The sequence below is a fragment of the Halichoerus grypus genome, chromosome 12 (genome assembly GCF_964656455.1).
Source record: "Halichoerus grypus chromosome 12, mHalGry1.hap1.1, whole genome shotgun sequence".
NCBI lineage: Eukaryota > Metazoa > Chordata > Mammalia > Carnivora > Phocidae > Halichoerus > Halichoerus grypus.
In genome coordinates, this window is record NC_135723.1 from 27,439,844 (window position 1) to 27,458,884 (window position 19,041).

At 38.8% G+C, this 19,041-nt stretch overlaps 1 protein-coding gene across 2 annotated transcripts in view; it reads right to left on the minus strand.

Moving 5' to 3' along the window:
• The window catches only part of CACNA2D1 (calcium voltage-gated channel auxiliary subunit alpha2delta 1), a 512,722-nt gene extending 499,555 nt beyond the window's left edge, over positions 1-13,167 (minus strand). For both annotated transcript variants that reach the window (XM_078060091.1, XM_078060090.1), the window contains exon 1: positions 12,702-13,167. In XM_078060091.1, the coding sequence (XP_077916217.1) occupies positions 12,702-12,796 (95 nt within the window). In that variant the 5' untranslated portion in view covers positions 12,797-13,167. The remainder of the gene's footprint in view (positions 1-12,701) is intronic.
• Between the last annotated feature and the right edge of the window lie 5,874 nt (positions 13,168-19,041).

Consider the following 19,041-nt stretch of genomic DNA (forward strand, 5'->3'; position numbering starts at 1 on the left):
GGTAGGGATGTAGAGGAAACAGAAAAAAAGAAAGAAAAAAACAGATTCTGAGCAGCCTATTGATCTCAGGTTTAGATCCCCGTGCATATTATAAAAACAGAATTCCAGGGGCCAATCTACTTCGCTTGTAGAAAAACCCAGAAAGGGTGGGACCAAATCCAAGGCTTGCAACCCTCCAACCACCCCTCTGTCACGGTCATTTACACCCAGGGACTCAGCTGGCTTTTAGACACCACACAGACAGGTTGTGTCACATCTGATAATTTAAGGAGATGGATGACCTCATCTAATTATCATACATGGTTTGCTCTGTGATGAGCTACCATTCCCCTATGTTTATTTATTACCGTAGAGTATTAATACAAATTTTAAACAATTACTCACCAGCAGACCTTAACACCATGTATCAATCAATCCCCTGGGAAAACTGAACTACCCATGCACAATAAAATTTTACCTCATGAAAATTAATTCTGATTTCTACATTTATATCGACAGGAAAATCAGGTGTTTGCAGAGACAACCAAGCATTCTGCATGTCTAATTTAGAGCAATCTGCCCACCCTCCATTGTGCCCATCCTCCTGAGGCTTCACATGGCCCATTTGTTTGTCTCTCCTAACATTTCTGCAGATGCAAATTTAAGTCAATTCTAATATAATGTCTAGGCAATGAAGGGCTTGGTATTTTTAAAGTGACAAACATCATAAGAATTTTGCACATTCCTTTCTGTGGCAAATGTCAAGATGACTGCCATAAAAAGGCTGGTCCCTGGCACTCGAAAACAAGCTGCTTCAATGGTATCACCAAGTTGGACTCCTGAGTCATGTTATTAATGCACAGTTTCATCTAAAACATTGCTTTCCTCCAGGAATCGATTAGATATATGTGCAGTAGTAATTTTATTTAGGTGTTTTATTTCTACCAACAAAAGATCAAAGTTTGTAACAGGCTGACCTCCATTTATCCTGTAAAGTGAAGGGGTAGGGTTAAGTGAGTGTAACTAATCATCAGTTGGATGAGTCAAATGAAAATTGACCTTTTTCAGTACGCTCTTGGCAGATTTTTACTGACTTCTGTGTTGGTTGCTAAAAACGCACTGGCCTCGATTTTACTCCTCTGTGCTCGCCCAATTTGTAGGGTTGTCTGAAATCATTTCTATAAACATCATGGACACCCTGCTTTATTAACTTTACAACAGTCTGTCCTGAAGCTGAAAACTCACATCTGTGTTTGAAAATGAGAGGTTATCAGCAAAGGGGTGGCTTTTAAAAATAGATTCAACCTCCTGTGGCACAGTTCTCAGACAACAGGTGTTGGCTGAAATGTCAAGATAAAACACATCAAATCCTTTGTGGTTCTGCTGTCTTCATGGTCCCTTTTAGGACACGGGTTGTGTCCTTAACCCAGAGACAGAACACTTCACTCACTCTAGTCCTTTCATTTCCACTTCAGGATTAAAGGCTACACAAGTTTTAGGAAGAGACATTTCTCAGGACTGCTAAACGTTTCTTTGCCCATTCATTTCAGGCTTTTCTAATGGCCCGAGTGATATATTAGCACAAGAATCCAGCTCGCTAAACCTTAGTCATCAATTCATGATTTCTAGAAGGCAGAAAAATCACAAGTAGTACAAATAATAAAGCCTGCCTGTTAAACAGTCCTTCAAAGTTCCCCATGCATCCTCTCCTTTGATCCTCATAATATAACACTGTGATTCAGGATTAAGTTAATATTATCCTTGTTCCACAGATGGAGAAATCGAAACCGAGAGTTGGTTTTGCTCTGCTTTACAATGACGCCTCTTTCCACTCGACCTCCCTGCTGGAATATGCAGCCGTCCACAACTGGACCAGGTGAGAGGGTGGATGCTAACACACCGAGCTCCCGCCGTGATCGAGCAGCAACGTATAGCAGGTAAGTGTCGGGTTCTCAATCAAGCTGCTTGGGATCAAATTTTTAGCTCCTAAGGAAATTCCGAAAAGTTCTTCAAGTTCTAAAGTTAACTTTCCTCATCTATAAAACAGGGAAAATGATAATACTTCTCTTAGGGGACTGGCTTGAAGGTTGGATGGCTTAAAAAACATGCAGTGTTAATTCACAGTGCTTGGCATACACCAGGCGCTTGAAGTGATCAGAAAGCAATATTATAATCATTGGAAGATGGTTGTTAGTAATTATGAGTGTCCAGACATGCTGCAAGAAGAGACATCAAAATAAACTCAAGTACACTGTAAACACCTACGGGAGAGAAAAAAGGAACAAAGTCACAAAAGGGAACTAAATAGCCCACTCTTCCATCTGACTCTTCTCATCTCGTTACAAACCACAAGGGTGGTTTTTCCACACTGAGCTGGGACCAATGAGATCAAGACTGATTCTTAGATCCACTGGCATTTGTGATCCAAGCCACTCATTCAGTCATCTTGGACACTCAGGGAACCGCTGTGATGGCAGTTGCCAGTAATTTCCAGATCTTCAGGAGACGTGAGATGCCCTTTGTAAGGGGCGACCAGGGAGAGGCTTTGCAGGAATATTCTGTCAGGGGTCTGTGACCTTATAAAATCTATTGTTTTGTTTTCTTGACAAGGATCTGTTGCAATTCAAATTTCTGCCCTGTGCTAAAGACTGGTGGGGTAGGAGCACCTACAGGGTGGGCCAGGAAACTACCCCCATCTGCCAAATAACAAATAAATTACACTAGACTGGCAAAAGAAAGAACTATTTCCTCTTTTTTTCCTTTTCACTGCTATGTCTGCAACCTCTTCCCACCATAAACACATGCAATACTAAAACCTGCAAAACTACACACACCTTCAAGGAAATCTCTCAAAAAAGGGGTGGGGGGCGCCTGGGTGGCTCAGTCATTAAGCGTCTGCCTTTGGCTCAGGTCATGATCCCAGGGTCCTGGGATCGAGCCCCGCATCGGGCTCCCTGCTTGGCGGGGAGTCTGCTTCTCCCTCGGCCTGTTGCTTCCCCTACTTGTGCTCTCTCTCTCTCTGTCAAATAAATAAAATGCTTAAAAAATTTTTTTTTATTTTTTATTTTTATTTATTTTTTTTTTTTAAAGATTTTATTTATTTATGTGACAGAGAGAGACATAGTGAGAGCAGGAACACAAGCAGGGAGAGTAGGAGAGGGAGAAACAGGCTTCCCGCGGAGCAGGGAGCCCGATATGGGACTCGATCCCAGGACCCTGGGATCATGACCTGAGCCGAAGGCAGACGCTTAACGACTGAGCCACCCAGGCGCCCCAAAAAAATTTTTTTAATAAAAAAAATTTTTTTATAAAGCATAAAAGAAAAAGACAAAAGGGAACCAAATGTTGCTCCATCCAAAGGGAATACAGCGGTGAACTGGAGTTTTGTTACCATCAAATACTCTAGTTGGTGCATCTCAAAATTTGAACATTGCTAATGTGTATGTATTACATTTCTGAATCACGTCATTCCTTCTTCTCGAGAATGGAATCTGTAATTTGGAGCATTCCTCTAAAAACGTCTCCAGCAAATTAAAAGTGTGTCTATCTTACATTCCAACCATCTGCTTTAATTCTCAAGGCTATTTCATATTTCAGAAGTTACTCTGTAAGACATTGTTCTTCCTCTGGATCCCTGCCTCACCTGCCTCTGTCAGAACATTCTCCCATCAATCACGGCCTCTCTCATCTCTTTCATCTCTGCCATTTGGCCTTCTCCCCCTGATAAGCCCAAATCTCCCGTCTGGTAACACTTACCTAGTTGTCTCTACAACCTTCCCCACCCTCCAGGAGCCTTTTTCTAAGAACTGCCTCTTGCTCTATTCATGGTAATAGCAACTGGCCTGTTGCAGTGTAGGACCTCCCAGTGAGATGGTACCAATGTGTGCAGAAGTGACCCAAGCTCAGGCAACCAGAGTCCTTTTTCCAAAGCCCATCTCCCGGTCACAACTGAATGGGTTAGAGATGGTCATCTGGCCCACATTCAGAATGTCAACATACCTTGTTTAGGAGGCTATGTTTCAGACTAGGATTCTAGTCTCAAACTGTTCAGTGGAGAAACTGTAAGCCCTCACAGCCATTCAATAAACACTGGGAAGCAGAGAAAGCCAATTTGCAGGGACAGAGAAGAATGAAGACTTAGACAAAGAAAACCAGACACTGGAATGAGAGATGATCCTGATGGCAGTCGCACCCCTTTTTGCCATTGTTGGCACATCCTTGACCTTAAACTCCCATGAAGGATCATCCATCCACTACCAGTGAAAAATATTTCCCCTTTTGGTTTAAGATAGTCCTATGGGTTTCTACTACGTACAATTCCAAATTGCCTGACATAACTCTTCTAATTCTGTAAACAAAAGAATGCCAAATCCCTCAAACTCCCTTTTCTGAACTCTCTGTATCTCTCCTCACATTGCCAAATTCCTTGAAAGAACAACCCGCAGCTTGCTGTTTTATTGCCACCCGCTACCAACTCCTCAAGGCACTGAAACCATGCCTCTTTCTGCAACACTCTACTGGAAACGTTATATTATTCAAATCCCCTTCAGATACCTATTTCTAATGGCCGAATAGTCATCTACAGAGACCCTGCAAACTCAAGATGTCCGACAGTGAAACTATCACTTTCATCCCCACCATTCCTACTGTGTTCTCTAGTCTACCAAGTTCAGTGTAGCATGGTTTACCTGATAGAGCTCTTAGAATCATCTCTGACTCTGATCTCTTCCTACTTCCCCAAATCCCATAACCAACAGCACCTGAAATTTTACTTCTGCCTTATGTTTCCCATCTGCTCTGCTCTCCCCTCACCACTATTCTTTTTTGGACCTTGGGCATCTCTCACTCTGGGAACGATGCAATGGTTTACTAACTGCTCTCCCTGTCTCCAATTATTGGCGCTCTTGAATCTATCATCTACATACTGTGATTCAACATGTATTACTTTTCCTTTTTAATTTAAAAAAACCCTAGGATGAAGGCCAACATTGTTTGAATATGCAGAGCTGGGCTACCACAAACGTCCACATTGTTGTGAACACTGCCCATCCCCCACTTCAGGTCTTACGAAATTACAGCCTAGGTGCAAACATTTTACAACCGAGACTCAAACCAATGGCCCAGTCCCAGCAACATCTCTTCCCACCCAGAAGCCCTATGCCTAATACAAAATAGACAGTGTTTCTTCAACATGCTATGTGCTTTTCCTTAGTCATGCTCTGACAGATCCGGCTGCTTTAAAGTAGGTTGGGAGATGTAAATGTCTTCCTTGGGGACTCTCTTCCTCACTTTGGATACTCTGCATATAGTTCAGTGCACTACATAATTTACACTGATTAACAATACCTGCATTAATCGTTAAATTACATTTGATGTTAAAAATATCTGAAGCAGGAGACATTAAAAAAAAGACAGCGTAAATTAAAACATAAGATGTACTACGTACTCAGAAGTCTGAAGTCTTAAATGTACTACCTAGAATCCTACCTATCTGCAAGTTATTTCATTCTCTGTCATCTAATTGAAGAAATTTACTTACAGAATTTCTTTTTTGATGATCAGCACTTAAGCTTTTAATAAGGTGTTATACTAATATCTCTTATCTAATTAACCATTATCCCAAGGTTTTCTTTAAAAAAATGTTTAATTGCTTCTATTTTTTGAGATCTTGACAACTATATTGTCTTTGGTTTCTAAGGTGAATGTCCATATTATAAATATATTTAGGTCTCTATAAATGAATATGATGTTCAGGAAACATAATTTCCAGAATAGCCACGCTCACTTGGGAAGTCCGGGGAAAAAAGAAAATTAAAAAATAACCAGTAACCCCTTTAGCATCCTTAATGTAAATTCACACCATGTAAATCGGAAGGCTCCTTTGTCTGCCCCACGTACCATGCATCATTTCTCATGGGATTTTCACCACAACGCCTCTTGATCGCTTTTCTAAGACAGATTTCCTCAGTGTGCCTAAGCCCATTTATTTTACTGAGCCATCCTTCCTTTAACCCTCAAAATAAGACATCATTAATGTCTAACCGTCCCTTTCTATAGCCTGACAGTAGGCACCTTAGACAGAGAACAATTTTATTAGCTCTTTCTCCTCCTTCCCCTAATTATCCCCCACAGTAGGTGGGAAAATGTCAAAAGAAACAATTGTCTAGACTGTTTGACAATTTTGGTAGAAGTGTTGATCATGTATTACAGATTTATCTGTGAATTAAAATCCCTCAACAATTTCCCTATAGAGAGAAATGTCTGAGGGTAAGAGAAAGGCCCCTGAAACAGTCAAAGAAGATTCAAGTGAGAAGGTCCTGAGGTCTGGTCACAGGTCACATGGGAGAAAACAAAGCAAAAACTCCCCATTTGATTTGATGTTATATGCAAATAATAATGAATCATGATTAACAGTAAATGGGTAGGTGTATGAAAGACAGAGAAGTAGCAATTAGCTGTCTGAATAAAAGAATACAGGAGTTATTTTTCCAGTTTGCCCAGAGACAACTATAATAAATTTTTAATGACTCAGGAAAAAGAATTTTCAAATTGACAGTAAGATTATCCCCAAATCTGAAGCCTTTAAAATGGGCAACACCATTATTATCCATTGCCATCATTTCTCCTTTAAGTTGTTCTTCAATTTATGATACAGAATTTAAAATGTATCCTAATTTTTTTAATCCAGCAGAAGCATATGGTTAAAAAAAAATCAGAAGAAGCAAATGTTAAAATAACATTTAGCCAGAAATATCCCGCATTCATATTCAAAGAGAACTTTAAATATTGCTTCATATGTAACAACCTGATCCTGCATTATTGAAATTAACTGTAAAAGTGTGCCAGTTCGTTGTGGCCACAATGTCAATCTTTTCCTTGTTTATTATCTCGTTAAAATCTGTATAAATGGCAATTTTAAAGGAGCAATAATACTGAATCACTACAAATTATATAAACCCATAAGGGAAACCTAACAGTTTATATTTTACAAATAAAATTTTTAAAACTGTTCACATTTATCCTTTATTCCTAAAGCATATCACACCAAATGTGTTTCATTCTTACAAATTTCTAAGTATCCCATATCTAAATGTCTGAAATAAAAACTGCTTAGTATGCAAAGGCCTTCTAATAGGTGCCCAACATTTCAAATGCAGTAGTTTCTTTCCCGTACTTATTTTGCTAAAAAGATGGCAAAATCATACTTTATTTATTACTCATCAATTATGTTAATAACTCATCTCTATAGGACCTGAGCATTGCAAGCTGCTTTTGTATACAGTGTCTCCTTTGATTCTCTTGACAAATTATTCTGAAATGCTAGTGTAACAAAAATATTTTGAAAGACATTCAACCACTAAAAACAGTTGTGGATTGGCAGGAATCTCTGAGCATCCATGACTGTTAATAAATTTACCTCACTGAGGTTTTTCTACCCCAGCAAACCACTTGAAGAAGGTTAAAAGAAATACATGTGCATGCATGCACATATATATATATATATATATGTATGTATATATATATAACATATATATACACACACATATGTGTATATATACACACATATATGCACACACAATATATGTATATATTACATATAATATGTATACATGTATATATTACACATAATACATATATACACATAAAATATTACCTAATAAATAAAATACTATAATATAAAGTAGACAAGTTATCTAACTATGCAATGTTGATATTTTAGGCCCTGAAGGAAAAGGTAAATACATTATTTTTCACAAAGTACTACCATTTTTATTTCAATTAACATTGAAGTCAATTGCCTTTTTCTTTCAAATCTGTAAACAAAAAGACACAACCAGTTTCATGATTTGGGGCATACACACACACACACACACACACACACACACACACACACACAATAAGTCTAAGCTACATGGTTGACCATCCTGATACAGTTTGAAGTTTACTGGAAAGCAATCCTATGAAAGGCTTGGGGACGTTTGTGGTACTAGACATAAACAGCCCATGAAAAGAAAAAGTGGCCGACACTGTGTGACACAGGGTCTGATGCACACTCTAAGTCTTAAGTAAATGAGGACTGGATGTGATAGAACAGACCTCATTCCCCATGGTGAGCAGCTCACAGGCTTTTCTGAAATCCTACAACGGTACTATTACAAATGATGGAAGGCTGACACTTTAGTAATAACAAAATGTTACTTTTTTAGAAACACTGACACAAATTCTGATTTTTTTTTCAAACTCCTATCTAAGTATGTTTATGTTGGAACTGATTATGTCTATACATGTAAGGGACTGAAGGAAATCAACAGATCAAATGATTTCCCTAAAATACAGTTTATTTTAACCATTTAAGTCTCCAGTTTAAGGTTATAAACAGTTCGAAGACATTCATTAGAAAACAAGATGTGAATTGAGAAGAACAGATTACTTCCCTGGAAATCCATATCTGTATTAAAAAACAGGGAAAAGAACAGAAATTTCTGTGTATGTGTTTTATATAATGATACACCAGAAAACATATCAATTAAATAATACTTTGTTATGGGTACAATTTTTAAGTCATTTTAAAAATTCCTAAATGCATTGTTATTTCTTATATATACTTATAAATCTAAACAGTAAATGTGAATACGTAATTTGCATGTGTTATTTTTATTTTTGCAAAACCTTACGATGTATAAACCCAAGAATTAAAAGTATTTTATTATTTTTTTTAACCAGTGTTGGAGAAATAATAGAAAAGTCTGCACAGCCAGGTTTCTTTGAAGAAAAAGAGTAGTAAAGTTTCTATTTTCAAAATGAACAACTTGCTATAGATTTTAATTTATATGCACTTATTAAATTAAAATTAAACTGGTGAAAGCCACACACAACAATAAAGGTACATCTTATTTCCTTTCTAAAACCATAAGCTTAGATTCTGTACCTTTCCAAAATGTTTTTTAGATCATATCCATTACTCTCTGCCTAATGCTCACATTCAAATGCCAATTCAAATAGCTACACATATACCCATGTATAAATACTAAGATATTTAACATCATGTTACTACTTATCTGAAAAATATACCTACTGTTGCATATTTTAAACATACACCTGTGGAATAATAAATGTTGTCTTATGGTTAAGCTTATGAGAACAAATTAAAGAGCTGAGAAAGGGATTTATTAATGGTCATTGTTTTTAGGTCTTAATTTACACTTATTACTTTACCTCATATTTTATCTTAAGGCACATTTCCTTATACATGTAGTATGTGAACAGAAATTGGTAAGCCCAAATGAAAATAATTATGTCACTTCTAACACATGAAAAAGATATCCATTCCCATGTTATGACATAAACTTATTTTCTATAGCCTGTAAATATAAATTTGTCTAATAACAGAAAAAAATATTTATATCTTAAGTATTTAAACCCCAAACTACTATTGTTTCATGAGATGTATCTATTTCCTTTAGATACCTATAATTCTTATTAATATGTGTATCCTATTACACAGTCTATATTAAAATCCTCATATACCAATGGGCTCTCAGCCAATTACTCTTGACTGATTGGTATTTTGATGTGACTGAGATAAAAGTTTAACATTAAATAGTTACAACTACAGTGATTTTTTTTTTAAATCTGGATTTGTAAATAGATTCTAAAAAAGCAATAGATTTAAATTAACGTTACAAAACTGGCTAACATACATATCATTCTGAGTTTTAAAACAAAAGTGTTTTCATTTATGTGCTAAGAAATTATTTCTAGAACAAGCAAGAACTCTCCCTCTTTGAAAACTCTTATCTTAAACTACCAATATAGTATGTGCATACTATAACATGAAAATGGTGTGACTTCCATTTATATATAAACCAATATGCATTAGGTGGTTGATACTATATGGCATATTTACAATTCACACTTTATTGAGACAATCATTTCCAAAAGTAAAGCCTAATCTAGCAAAAGAACTGTATCAAAATTCCTTTCTTGGTGGGGGGAGGGGAACCTTGTTATTTTAGTGTTAGGTCTTAGAACAGTTTAACTATACTTAAATCCAGAAGAATATGCTATGTGAGAATATATGCTAAACCAAGAAAAATTAAAAAAGAAATTTAAAAGGATACATTTGTTTTATTATAATAAAACTTAAACCTTTAATATTATTGTAAACACTACTTAAAAAAATTAAAGCTCTGTATTAGTAATTCTAATTCAGGTCCCACTCCAGTGAGTGCACAATTAATTTTATACTGTGTTGATGGCATGCTCTTCCTCTAAAACTGATACTACATTTTCTGGGGAAAAATAAAATTGTCAAAAAAAAAAAAAAAGAAAAGAATTTATCAATGATTTCCAGAGAAATTTATACATAGGAGTGTTAACAGTTTGCCTTCAATGATACTATGTAATCTTTGTACTGAGTTTTTATAAGCTTGGAATTCTTTTCCAAAGATTTGAGATTTATCATGATAAACACTCAATACGAATCCTTTTCTTGCAAGAAAAGCAAATGGCACACCTTGATAAAATTAACACTGCACTTTTTTAAATTTCATAAAGTTTATTCAGAAACCTAACAAGTACAAATGTCAACTCTCATTTCTCCTCTCCTCAGAATATTTTAACTTTAGGAATAAATTACTGAAGATGCACAAGACTTATACAAATGGCATTAACGTTACCTACAGGAGACTGACTTAGCTCTACAAAGTCTTTTATTAAGCTTTTACTCTACAAAAGAATTAATGTTTCATATTATTTGAAAATATCTTAAATTCCCATTGTTAAAAAATAAATTTCAAATCCTTTCAAGGGGAAGAAATTGTGGTTTCCTAATTCCTATTTTTCTTCCCTATTTATTTTCATCTTGTCTCCAGTGAATTTCTGATCATAAACATGAAGTTATTTTAATTTTAGGAAAGCATTTTTTGCAGAGGTCCTTCTCACAATAAGGATTTGTACACTAGTATTTTACAATGGTATGTTCTGGAATAAAAGGTTGTATTTTGTTGTATCTGTAAAAAGTCACAGTTTCCCCCAGTGGGGTGAATGATGCATTCCCTCCAAATGAAAGAAATATTGATAACTTGTCAGTTAAAAATAACACGTTAAAAATATGTCAACTGCACACACAGACTCCTTTTTGAAGAGCCACTTCTCCATTTGACACAAATGTAAGCGAGTCACTTGAGTTCTCGCTTTATAGGCCAAGCTACAAAAAGAATAAAGAATTCAATCAATAAAAGTGTAATTTCCTAATAAGAGTGAATAATTTTGAAGCATCTTTAGAGTAATTCTTACTCTATATATTTCAAAATATCCGCTTGGAACATCCTACCAATTAAAGAGAGATCTACAGATGGTATTTCCCCTTTCGCTTCATAACAAAAAGGATCTGCAATCATCTTTATGGAAGATTAACTAAAAAGGAACATGACTGTAAATCAATGACAAAAAATATTCGACACTCCCCTTCTCCGGGTGAGAATGTGCATCCTTCAGATTCTTACACTGACACCTAATGTAATAAATACTTTAAGCTGCATCTTAAATAATCGCTGCAGGGTTTCAAGTGGTAAAGGTTCACTGTTATTAGCATCCACCAAAAACTCCAGTATTCAGCACTCGGCCAACAAAGGACAGCAAATAATTCCCAACAGCAGAAATACCGGGAAGGCTACCTTGGGCTTTGTTTTTGTTATGTAAAATGCATTAAAGTGACTCATCCATTTAAGATCACCTACTCTTAGAAGCTTTAAAGTAGCTTTAAGAACCAAAATAAATGCTTTCCCAAAATGCCCGATAGGCTCTTCAGCGCATTTAAAAATGTGTATATATTTTTATGAGCTACTGACTTTGCTTTTTTTCCAGACTGAGAGAAAAGAGAATTATTATTTTTCATTCCCTTCCTGCCGTGTGACTATAGAGTTACCTTTGAATACTCTTATTTCCAGAACGGCAGCGAATTTTTTAAGTGATTTTAGAAATGTTAAAAATAAGAGAAAATTGCAGGCGACTCTGGAAACGTACATCGCTCCCTCAAAGAATAGGTTCTATTCGTTCTAAGAACAGGAACAGCGTGTCTGCCCGCACTTAGATGCTTCAAATGAAGGATGAGGAGGTTGGATGGTGTGGTCCCAATACCCGCGAGCCCCTTGAGTGGACAGCACTCTAAGCTGCGTCGAGCGAGCACTCTTCGGATGAGACAGACTGTCAAGTGTGCCCAGTAATTTGGGATTTAATGAGTTTGGGCACTACAGCAATTAGCATCCCCCAGGCCAAGTGCGGGAGAAGTCCATGCCACCCTGGCAAGCATGAAATTACCTATTTGTAAAACACCCAAGCAAACACAACTTTTTTTTTTTTTTTTTTCCTGCACTGGATTTGAGGACAGCGGGTATCTGGCTGGAAACTTTCTTCCCCCCAGTACAGCTAAACTCTGTAAGTCTAAGGAACCCTTTCGGAGACGGGCTGGGGCGCCGCGAGTCGTCGGCGGACGTTCCCCGGGACAGCCCGGCCCCACCTAGGCGCCCGAGACGCCGGTTCGGCGCGCATTCCGGCGGCGAGCGGCGCGCACCTCCCGCTCGGCCTCTCCAGATCCCAGCCCGGATCGCTCCCCACCCCCACGGGCAGAAAAGCCCCGCTAGTCGGGAACCGTCCCCGCGCCCAGCTCCCGCGGCACCCCTCGGCCCGCACTCGCAGCCCTCCCCGGCCCGGCGACTTACGTGACGGCCGAAGGGAACGGCTCCTCCGACGAGGGGCCGATCAGCCAAGACTGGAAAAGTGTCAGAGTCAAGGCCAGCAGGCAGCCAGCAGCCATCTTCGCGATCGAAGATCAATCCCGCCTCCCTCCCGAGCCGGGGGAAGGAACGGTGCTGGAAACCGCGGGAGGAGAAGGAGCACACGCCGGCCGGACCGCGGACGTCTGGAGAGCTGGCGCGCCCGGGGCCGGAGCGCGGACTGGCGCGGGGGGCCGCAGGGGCGAAACCCGGCGCGGGGGAAGGGGCGGCGGCGGGCGGACCCACTAGCGCGCGTCGGCTGCTCCGCGCCGCGGCTGCCGCGCCTCCGCCGCCATCAAGGGCGACTTTGGAAACAGACCTGGGCGAGTCCGCCGGCGCTCGCGCGCTCTCGCTATCTCCGTGCCTCTCGGTTTCCTCCCTGATTTATTCCCCTGATTGCCGGGGGAGCAGGCGGAGGCGGAGGCGGGGGCGGAGGAGGGGTGACGGCGCTGGGGAGGGGGTGGGGGTGGATGCAGGAATGGGGGAATGGCTGGCGGAGAGACTTGTGGCAGGGAGAGGCTCCGTCTGGCTTCTCCGGGCAAGTCAGAGGGAGGTGGCTGGGGGTGGGCAGCGGGAGGGCTGGGCGTCAGAGCAGTCGGGCGGAGACGGGCCCGGAGCAGCCCTCCATACAAGGCAGAGAGGAACTCCCAAAGTCGGCGTCGGCTTGCTCCCGCCGCGCGGCGTGAGGCGGGGGAGCGGACCCAGCCCCACGGGGCGCTCCCGGGGGACAGCCAGCCGCCCAGCGGGCATCCACAGGCTGCAGAGCTCCAGCCGAGTACTTGGCTTGCGTCTTCGGGGGTTATTTTTGCCCAGGCAGGCACGTTCCCCCAGCCAGCCCTTCTCCCAGGCGCGGAAGCCCCCGCCTGCCTAGGAATCGTGGAGAAGTGATTTGACCACAAATGTAGGAGGGGTTTGTATTTGCATTTTAAAGCACCACTTTTGACTCTACCAGGTGGCACTATTTATTTGCCCAGGAGTGCCAGAGGCTAGAGCCTCTGGCGTGGCAGAATGACAGTCGTGCCCGCGGCCCCACGCCCAAGTAGGGCTCACCTGGCGAGGACGGAGCCTCAGGGCCCGGGCTGAGGACTGTCAGAGAAGGAGCTGGCGCTGTAAAATCTTTCCAGACCTGCCGTTCGGTAGGACAGAGTGGTGGAGGGACGAATTCTCCTTCCCGGGAGGACAGTGCTGCGAAGGGCTTTTTAACATCCTAGTGAGACTACTTCCAAAAGGTTCAAAACGCCCTGCTTTGGCCACTGGGCCGCCTTGCCTTGACAGGGTTGCCGCAGGGGTGAGTTCACTCTGTCGATGTGAAAGCACGAAAAGGGTAAGCAGCAGGAACAGGTGGCAATTTGCGAAATGCGCTTGAAATGTGGAGGAGGAAAGAAAGGTGGGGGGTAAGAGCTAGGGAGCAGCCCTGCCAGGCCAGTTTCACCTCCACCCCCAGGAGGAGTGGTGCGGCGAGCTCAGCCCTTCTAGAAAGAGCAGAAGGGTCTTGGATTAGGCCTCTCCCTAGGGCACAGGCCTCCTTCAGGAAGGAAATGGTGTGCCAGTGGTGGAAAGGTTTCCTTGAATATCTTAAATTCTTAAACTCCCTTATAGTAATGTATTGGAGCACTTCGGGCAGGAAGTGAAAAGAATACCATTCCTGATGGAAAAAATGACCATCCTGCATATGTGTAAAAGCTGTAATTATGGGGTGGCTGTAAGATGTTTAATTAGCTCTTTTTTTAGTTTCACCAGGAGCTTGTGAAAGGAAAAAAGACCCTTATTAATTCAGAATTCATTTTCCAGCTTTCTGGGGCAGCCTCCCCAAACGGAAAAGACCCATAGTACTTACTAGCAAAAATTTTAAAGTGTATGTGATTTTATGATTCTTGACCCCGTAATGTTTTCTTCTCCCTTCGTCCTCCTTTTTTGTGCCTTATTTGTTTTCTTTATATTCTCTACATCTCTAGCTTGCACTTTGTTTCTTTCTTCCTATTCTGAGTGGCCTCACAAAAGGCACCCCACCGTGACTTAACTTAGTTTGTTTTTTGCTAAGCATAAAGACTGTGGCCACAGGGGCTGGCAAATGAGAAATCAAGTGGGATGTAATGGGATTGAGAAGTAGAGCTTGGGAAGGATATTTTATGTAACTGAAGATGGCCTTCCAGTCCAAATTTAGATAACCAAATAATCAAGCCCATCATTTTTTGCTTCAATTTTTAATGATTCAAAGCAGATTTTCTTTCTCAGCATGGGGATTACGAATAGCAGAATTAGATGCCCACTACTGTCTATGTGATATGTTGGTATCATAATAGTCTCCCTACATAAAAATATTGTATTATATTCTGTCAATTATTTCAGTAAGGACTTCAGACTTCCTACTAAGGAAGTACACCGTTTCCAATTTATATTTTTAAGAGAAAGAGCTTAAAGAGCAAAAGGAATGTAATAAACTTCTAGAGAAGGTAAGTCAGCCTTCATTATTTGTTGGCCTTTGAGCCAAATCTCAATTTCTTTGGATTCCTCTGATGAAGCACTGTGTTCTCGAATATCTGAAGTTGTTGAAGAAAGTTATTGCTTCTACAATTCTTTCTGAAAGTGCTGCTTATCACCTGTAAGCCTAAATCATTGCTTAATACTCTGTTATGAGGTTTGCTATTAAATGCTTTATTATCCTAAACCTTTCTGATGAGGATATTCAAAATGTGGCTTTTATTTCTTATGTATGATAACTAAAACAGGATCATTTTCACAACATAGCATTATGTGTCTATTGGATTAGCCATAGCCTTCTACAGTGCACTGTTTCAGCTCAGTTATTTTGAAAAATTCCATGAAAACCAGATCATATCCCATTAATTGTAATAAAATTTTGCTTATTCACCAAAATTTGGTATTCCAGATAAAATGTTTATAAATCATAAGGACTGATGATAAAACTTGTGTTATGGGCCATCTTCAAGCACGAAGTCAGAAATCAATATCTACTATTCATTTAAGAGAAGATAATCTAATAAGGAAGATTAATGAAGATCTGATGTCTGTATTAATCATTTCTAGAAGAAAGTTTAATCCAAAATATTTAGTTCTGACTTTTCCTCATGACCAATTTATGATGTCTAACTTTTGGCTAACTCTCAATTGCTACTATATGTAAATGTTTAATTTGTTCATATACCTTTTATTTTTATTAAAAATGGACAAAGAACAATATGAACCAAATAGCCATGAAATGTCCCCTCTTACTCCTTTTTGGTTTTAGGTTATACTGTGCATATTGGTAACATAAAATTCAAGTTTTGTTGCATTTTTCTGTGAGCGTATTTCTGTATGTATGTTAAAGCATTTTTGTAAAAAAATGTTTCAGTAAATCAGTTTTTCTTCAACATTTTTGCTTTAAGAGTAAGACAATGTAACTAAAATGTTTTGTTTTGTTTTTCTCTTATGTACAAACACACACACAGAAACTCTAGAAAGAAAAATAATTCTCCTTGGCAAAAATATTTAAAAGCAATGACTAATTTTCTAGGTTCTTTTGGTATCTGTTAAGAAACTAAAAAAACAGCGACATCAGGCCTTATTCATTTATTTACATGCCAATAGAAGGATAAGACCTGTCTCTGAGATATATAGTATGAGAGTCAGAATCAGAAATACTCGTGATTTGAGGCAGTATGCTTCTAATGCACACACACATGTGTTCCAGAGAGAGCCAAAGTTAAAAACAAATGGACAGAAAACTTCAACTATCTCTGTCCTTGGGGAATATTTTCAGGAGATGGGAATAAGAAAAGAAAGCAACTCAGAACTATCAATTCCCAGGAGAATGGTTAAGGGAGCGTGTGACGGTTTTTACGTCAGTGTTCAGTATTTTTAAACTAACACAGCACAGAGGCCATTATAGGAAGCACCATGGAAAAGACTCTACCTTGAGATGAAGAAAGATGGTCAAATATTCCCACAAACAACATAAATATTTAGAGGACATTTGTGGCCCAGGTAATACAGTTATTGGCAAGGCATTAAACTTTTAAGGGAAGAATGGACACAAAGGAACATTGAACAAGAACTAACTGGAAGCTTATTGTTTGCCCATCAGAATCCTATACTGACAATCTTCTGCTGATTTAAGTATTTAGAAGTATTACCAGTTATATTAAATGCTATCAAATCCTCAACAAAGCAATGGCACTTATGCTACTGTGTTTTTAAATTTCTGCTAATGATAGATTTCTTCACTCCTTTTCCTGCCTTTCTCCCTTCCCCATTAAATACAGGCACATCTCAGAAAAAAAAAAATCAGTACTACAGCATGACTTCCCATTAAAAAAAAATACTATTAAGCTTGAAAATCTAGATTTCATTTTAAGACCCTTCTTCACTCCATAGAGCTGGAGTTTTTGTTGTTCTTTTTCTTTTTCTTTTCTTTTTTTTTTTTTTTTGAACCATTAAGTTATAGCTCAAAGTATAGGGAATCCATTTACCTAGGCCTGCACAAAGGAAAGAATTCAGTTATTTATCCAAGTATTCAATAGCAGCAAAAATACAATGGAACATGATTAGTAAGAGTTAGAGGGTAACATTTGAAATGACCAAAACTAACAACTGTTGGCACTCTTTCCAGTTGTTGTTGTTTTTTTAATTTTATGGATGCAGCCTCTGATGAGAAAGAAAAAGAAAGATGGTTGATTGATATTACTCTGATACTAGGTTTTTAATATACTTTAAACACAGTAAACCGCCATTGTAACCTAGCATATTTTTATAAGATTGTAGGTATGTTATGGATCAAATTCACCACCCGTACAGATAATACAGAATTCATCTATTAGATGAGTGTCCACAGAAGCACCACAAAGCATGTTGCCAGGAATTTCCCCCTCTGCAATAATGGGTAATGGAAAGACAGTAAGAGAGCAGTCATCTTGCTTTTATGAGCACAGATTTTAGATTTATAGGATTAAAATTTCTGCTCTTATTGCAAAGAAAACATGACTACCTGGACATACCAGTAAACATAGAGTTACAATCCTGCATTCGACTGAGAGATGAAAATATCTCTATTTTACTCACCTATCACAGATGGGAGATGCAAACTTGTAAGTTTCAGATTTGGAAACATTGGAAAATCAAGACAGTACAAATATTTTTATACAGTAATAACATCTTCTTAAAAGGTGGGGGGGTTCTAAGGGTTTCTGACAATTTGGGGAAAAAAGATACTGTGATGCCTAATCACCTAAAGGATACTGTTGTATGCTATCTAATGTCCTATTGTTTTTTATATAATTAATAATACATCAACATTTTATACCTTTAAGACTAAGAATAAGGATCTACACAATTCTAAAAATAGCTTGCATCGTCTACAACTGGAAATTTATACAAATTTTCTTTTTCTTATTCACAATTCCTTCAATTTTACTCTAAGGTAACCCATTCTTTAAGAATATGATTCTGTCAGAATGTCCATAGCTGGCTAGAAGAAAAGAATTGATTTCATCAATTTGCCAACCTGGGTGAAGATAGCCCAGAATAAAACAGCAAACTCAGTCCTGAGTTTCAACCTAAGCATATTTATTACCTGCATGTTACTGCAAGTTCTGTTACCCACAGATCAATCTATTTTTGCTAAGATGTCATTCATTCTTGTGGATAGAATTTATACTGGCAGGACACTTGCAGAGTAAATTAGTAAATTTAAAGCAAATGCATAACTCTAAAGTATCAACTGGATAACTTTAAAATGAACGTTGCTATTTTTGTAATATCATAATAACATTTACTAATCCAGCTTCCATTAGTAATGACTTTAACTTTCTTTAATTATGTCATTCACAGGGTTCGTAGTCATTATTTGTAATAAGAACATGCGTGAAAACATTTTGGTTGGGAGGGCTGTGTAGACTTAGTCATCTCTGTCTCTTTCTTCACTAGTACCTGAAATTCCTTATATTCAAGACCTGTTATTGTCAACAGTAGAGTGTTACGAGATTTCCTATATATTGGATTGATTATGCAATTCTTTTAAACTTCATTTCTATTTCTCAAACTATGTACAACTTCTCCCTTTGAACAATAACACAATACTTATCACAGATGAACTGTCATCATAAACTGACTTACAACACAGTGACAAAACTTCAATTCAAGCCTTAACAAATGTCCATGATTCATCAGTGTTCAGGGACAGAACCCAGTTCTGCTCTTTTCTTCCCCAAGTTAACTAGCCAATCCCACTCCGCCCCTTCTCCACCCCTTCTTTTGATTTTTTTCTTCCCTGACAGACAATAGTTGA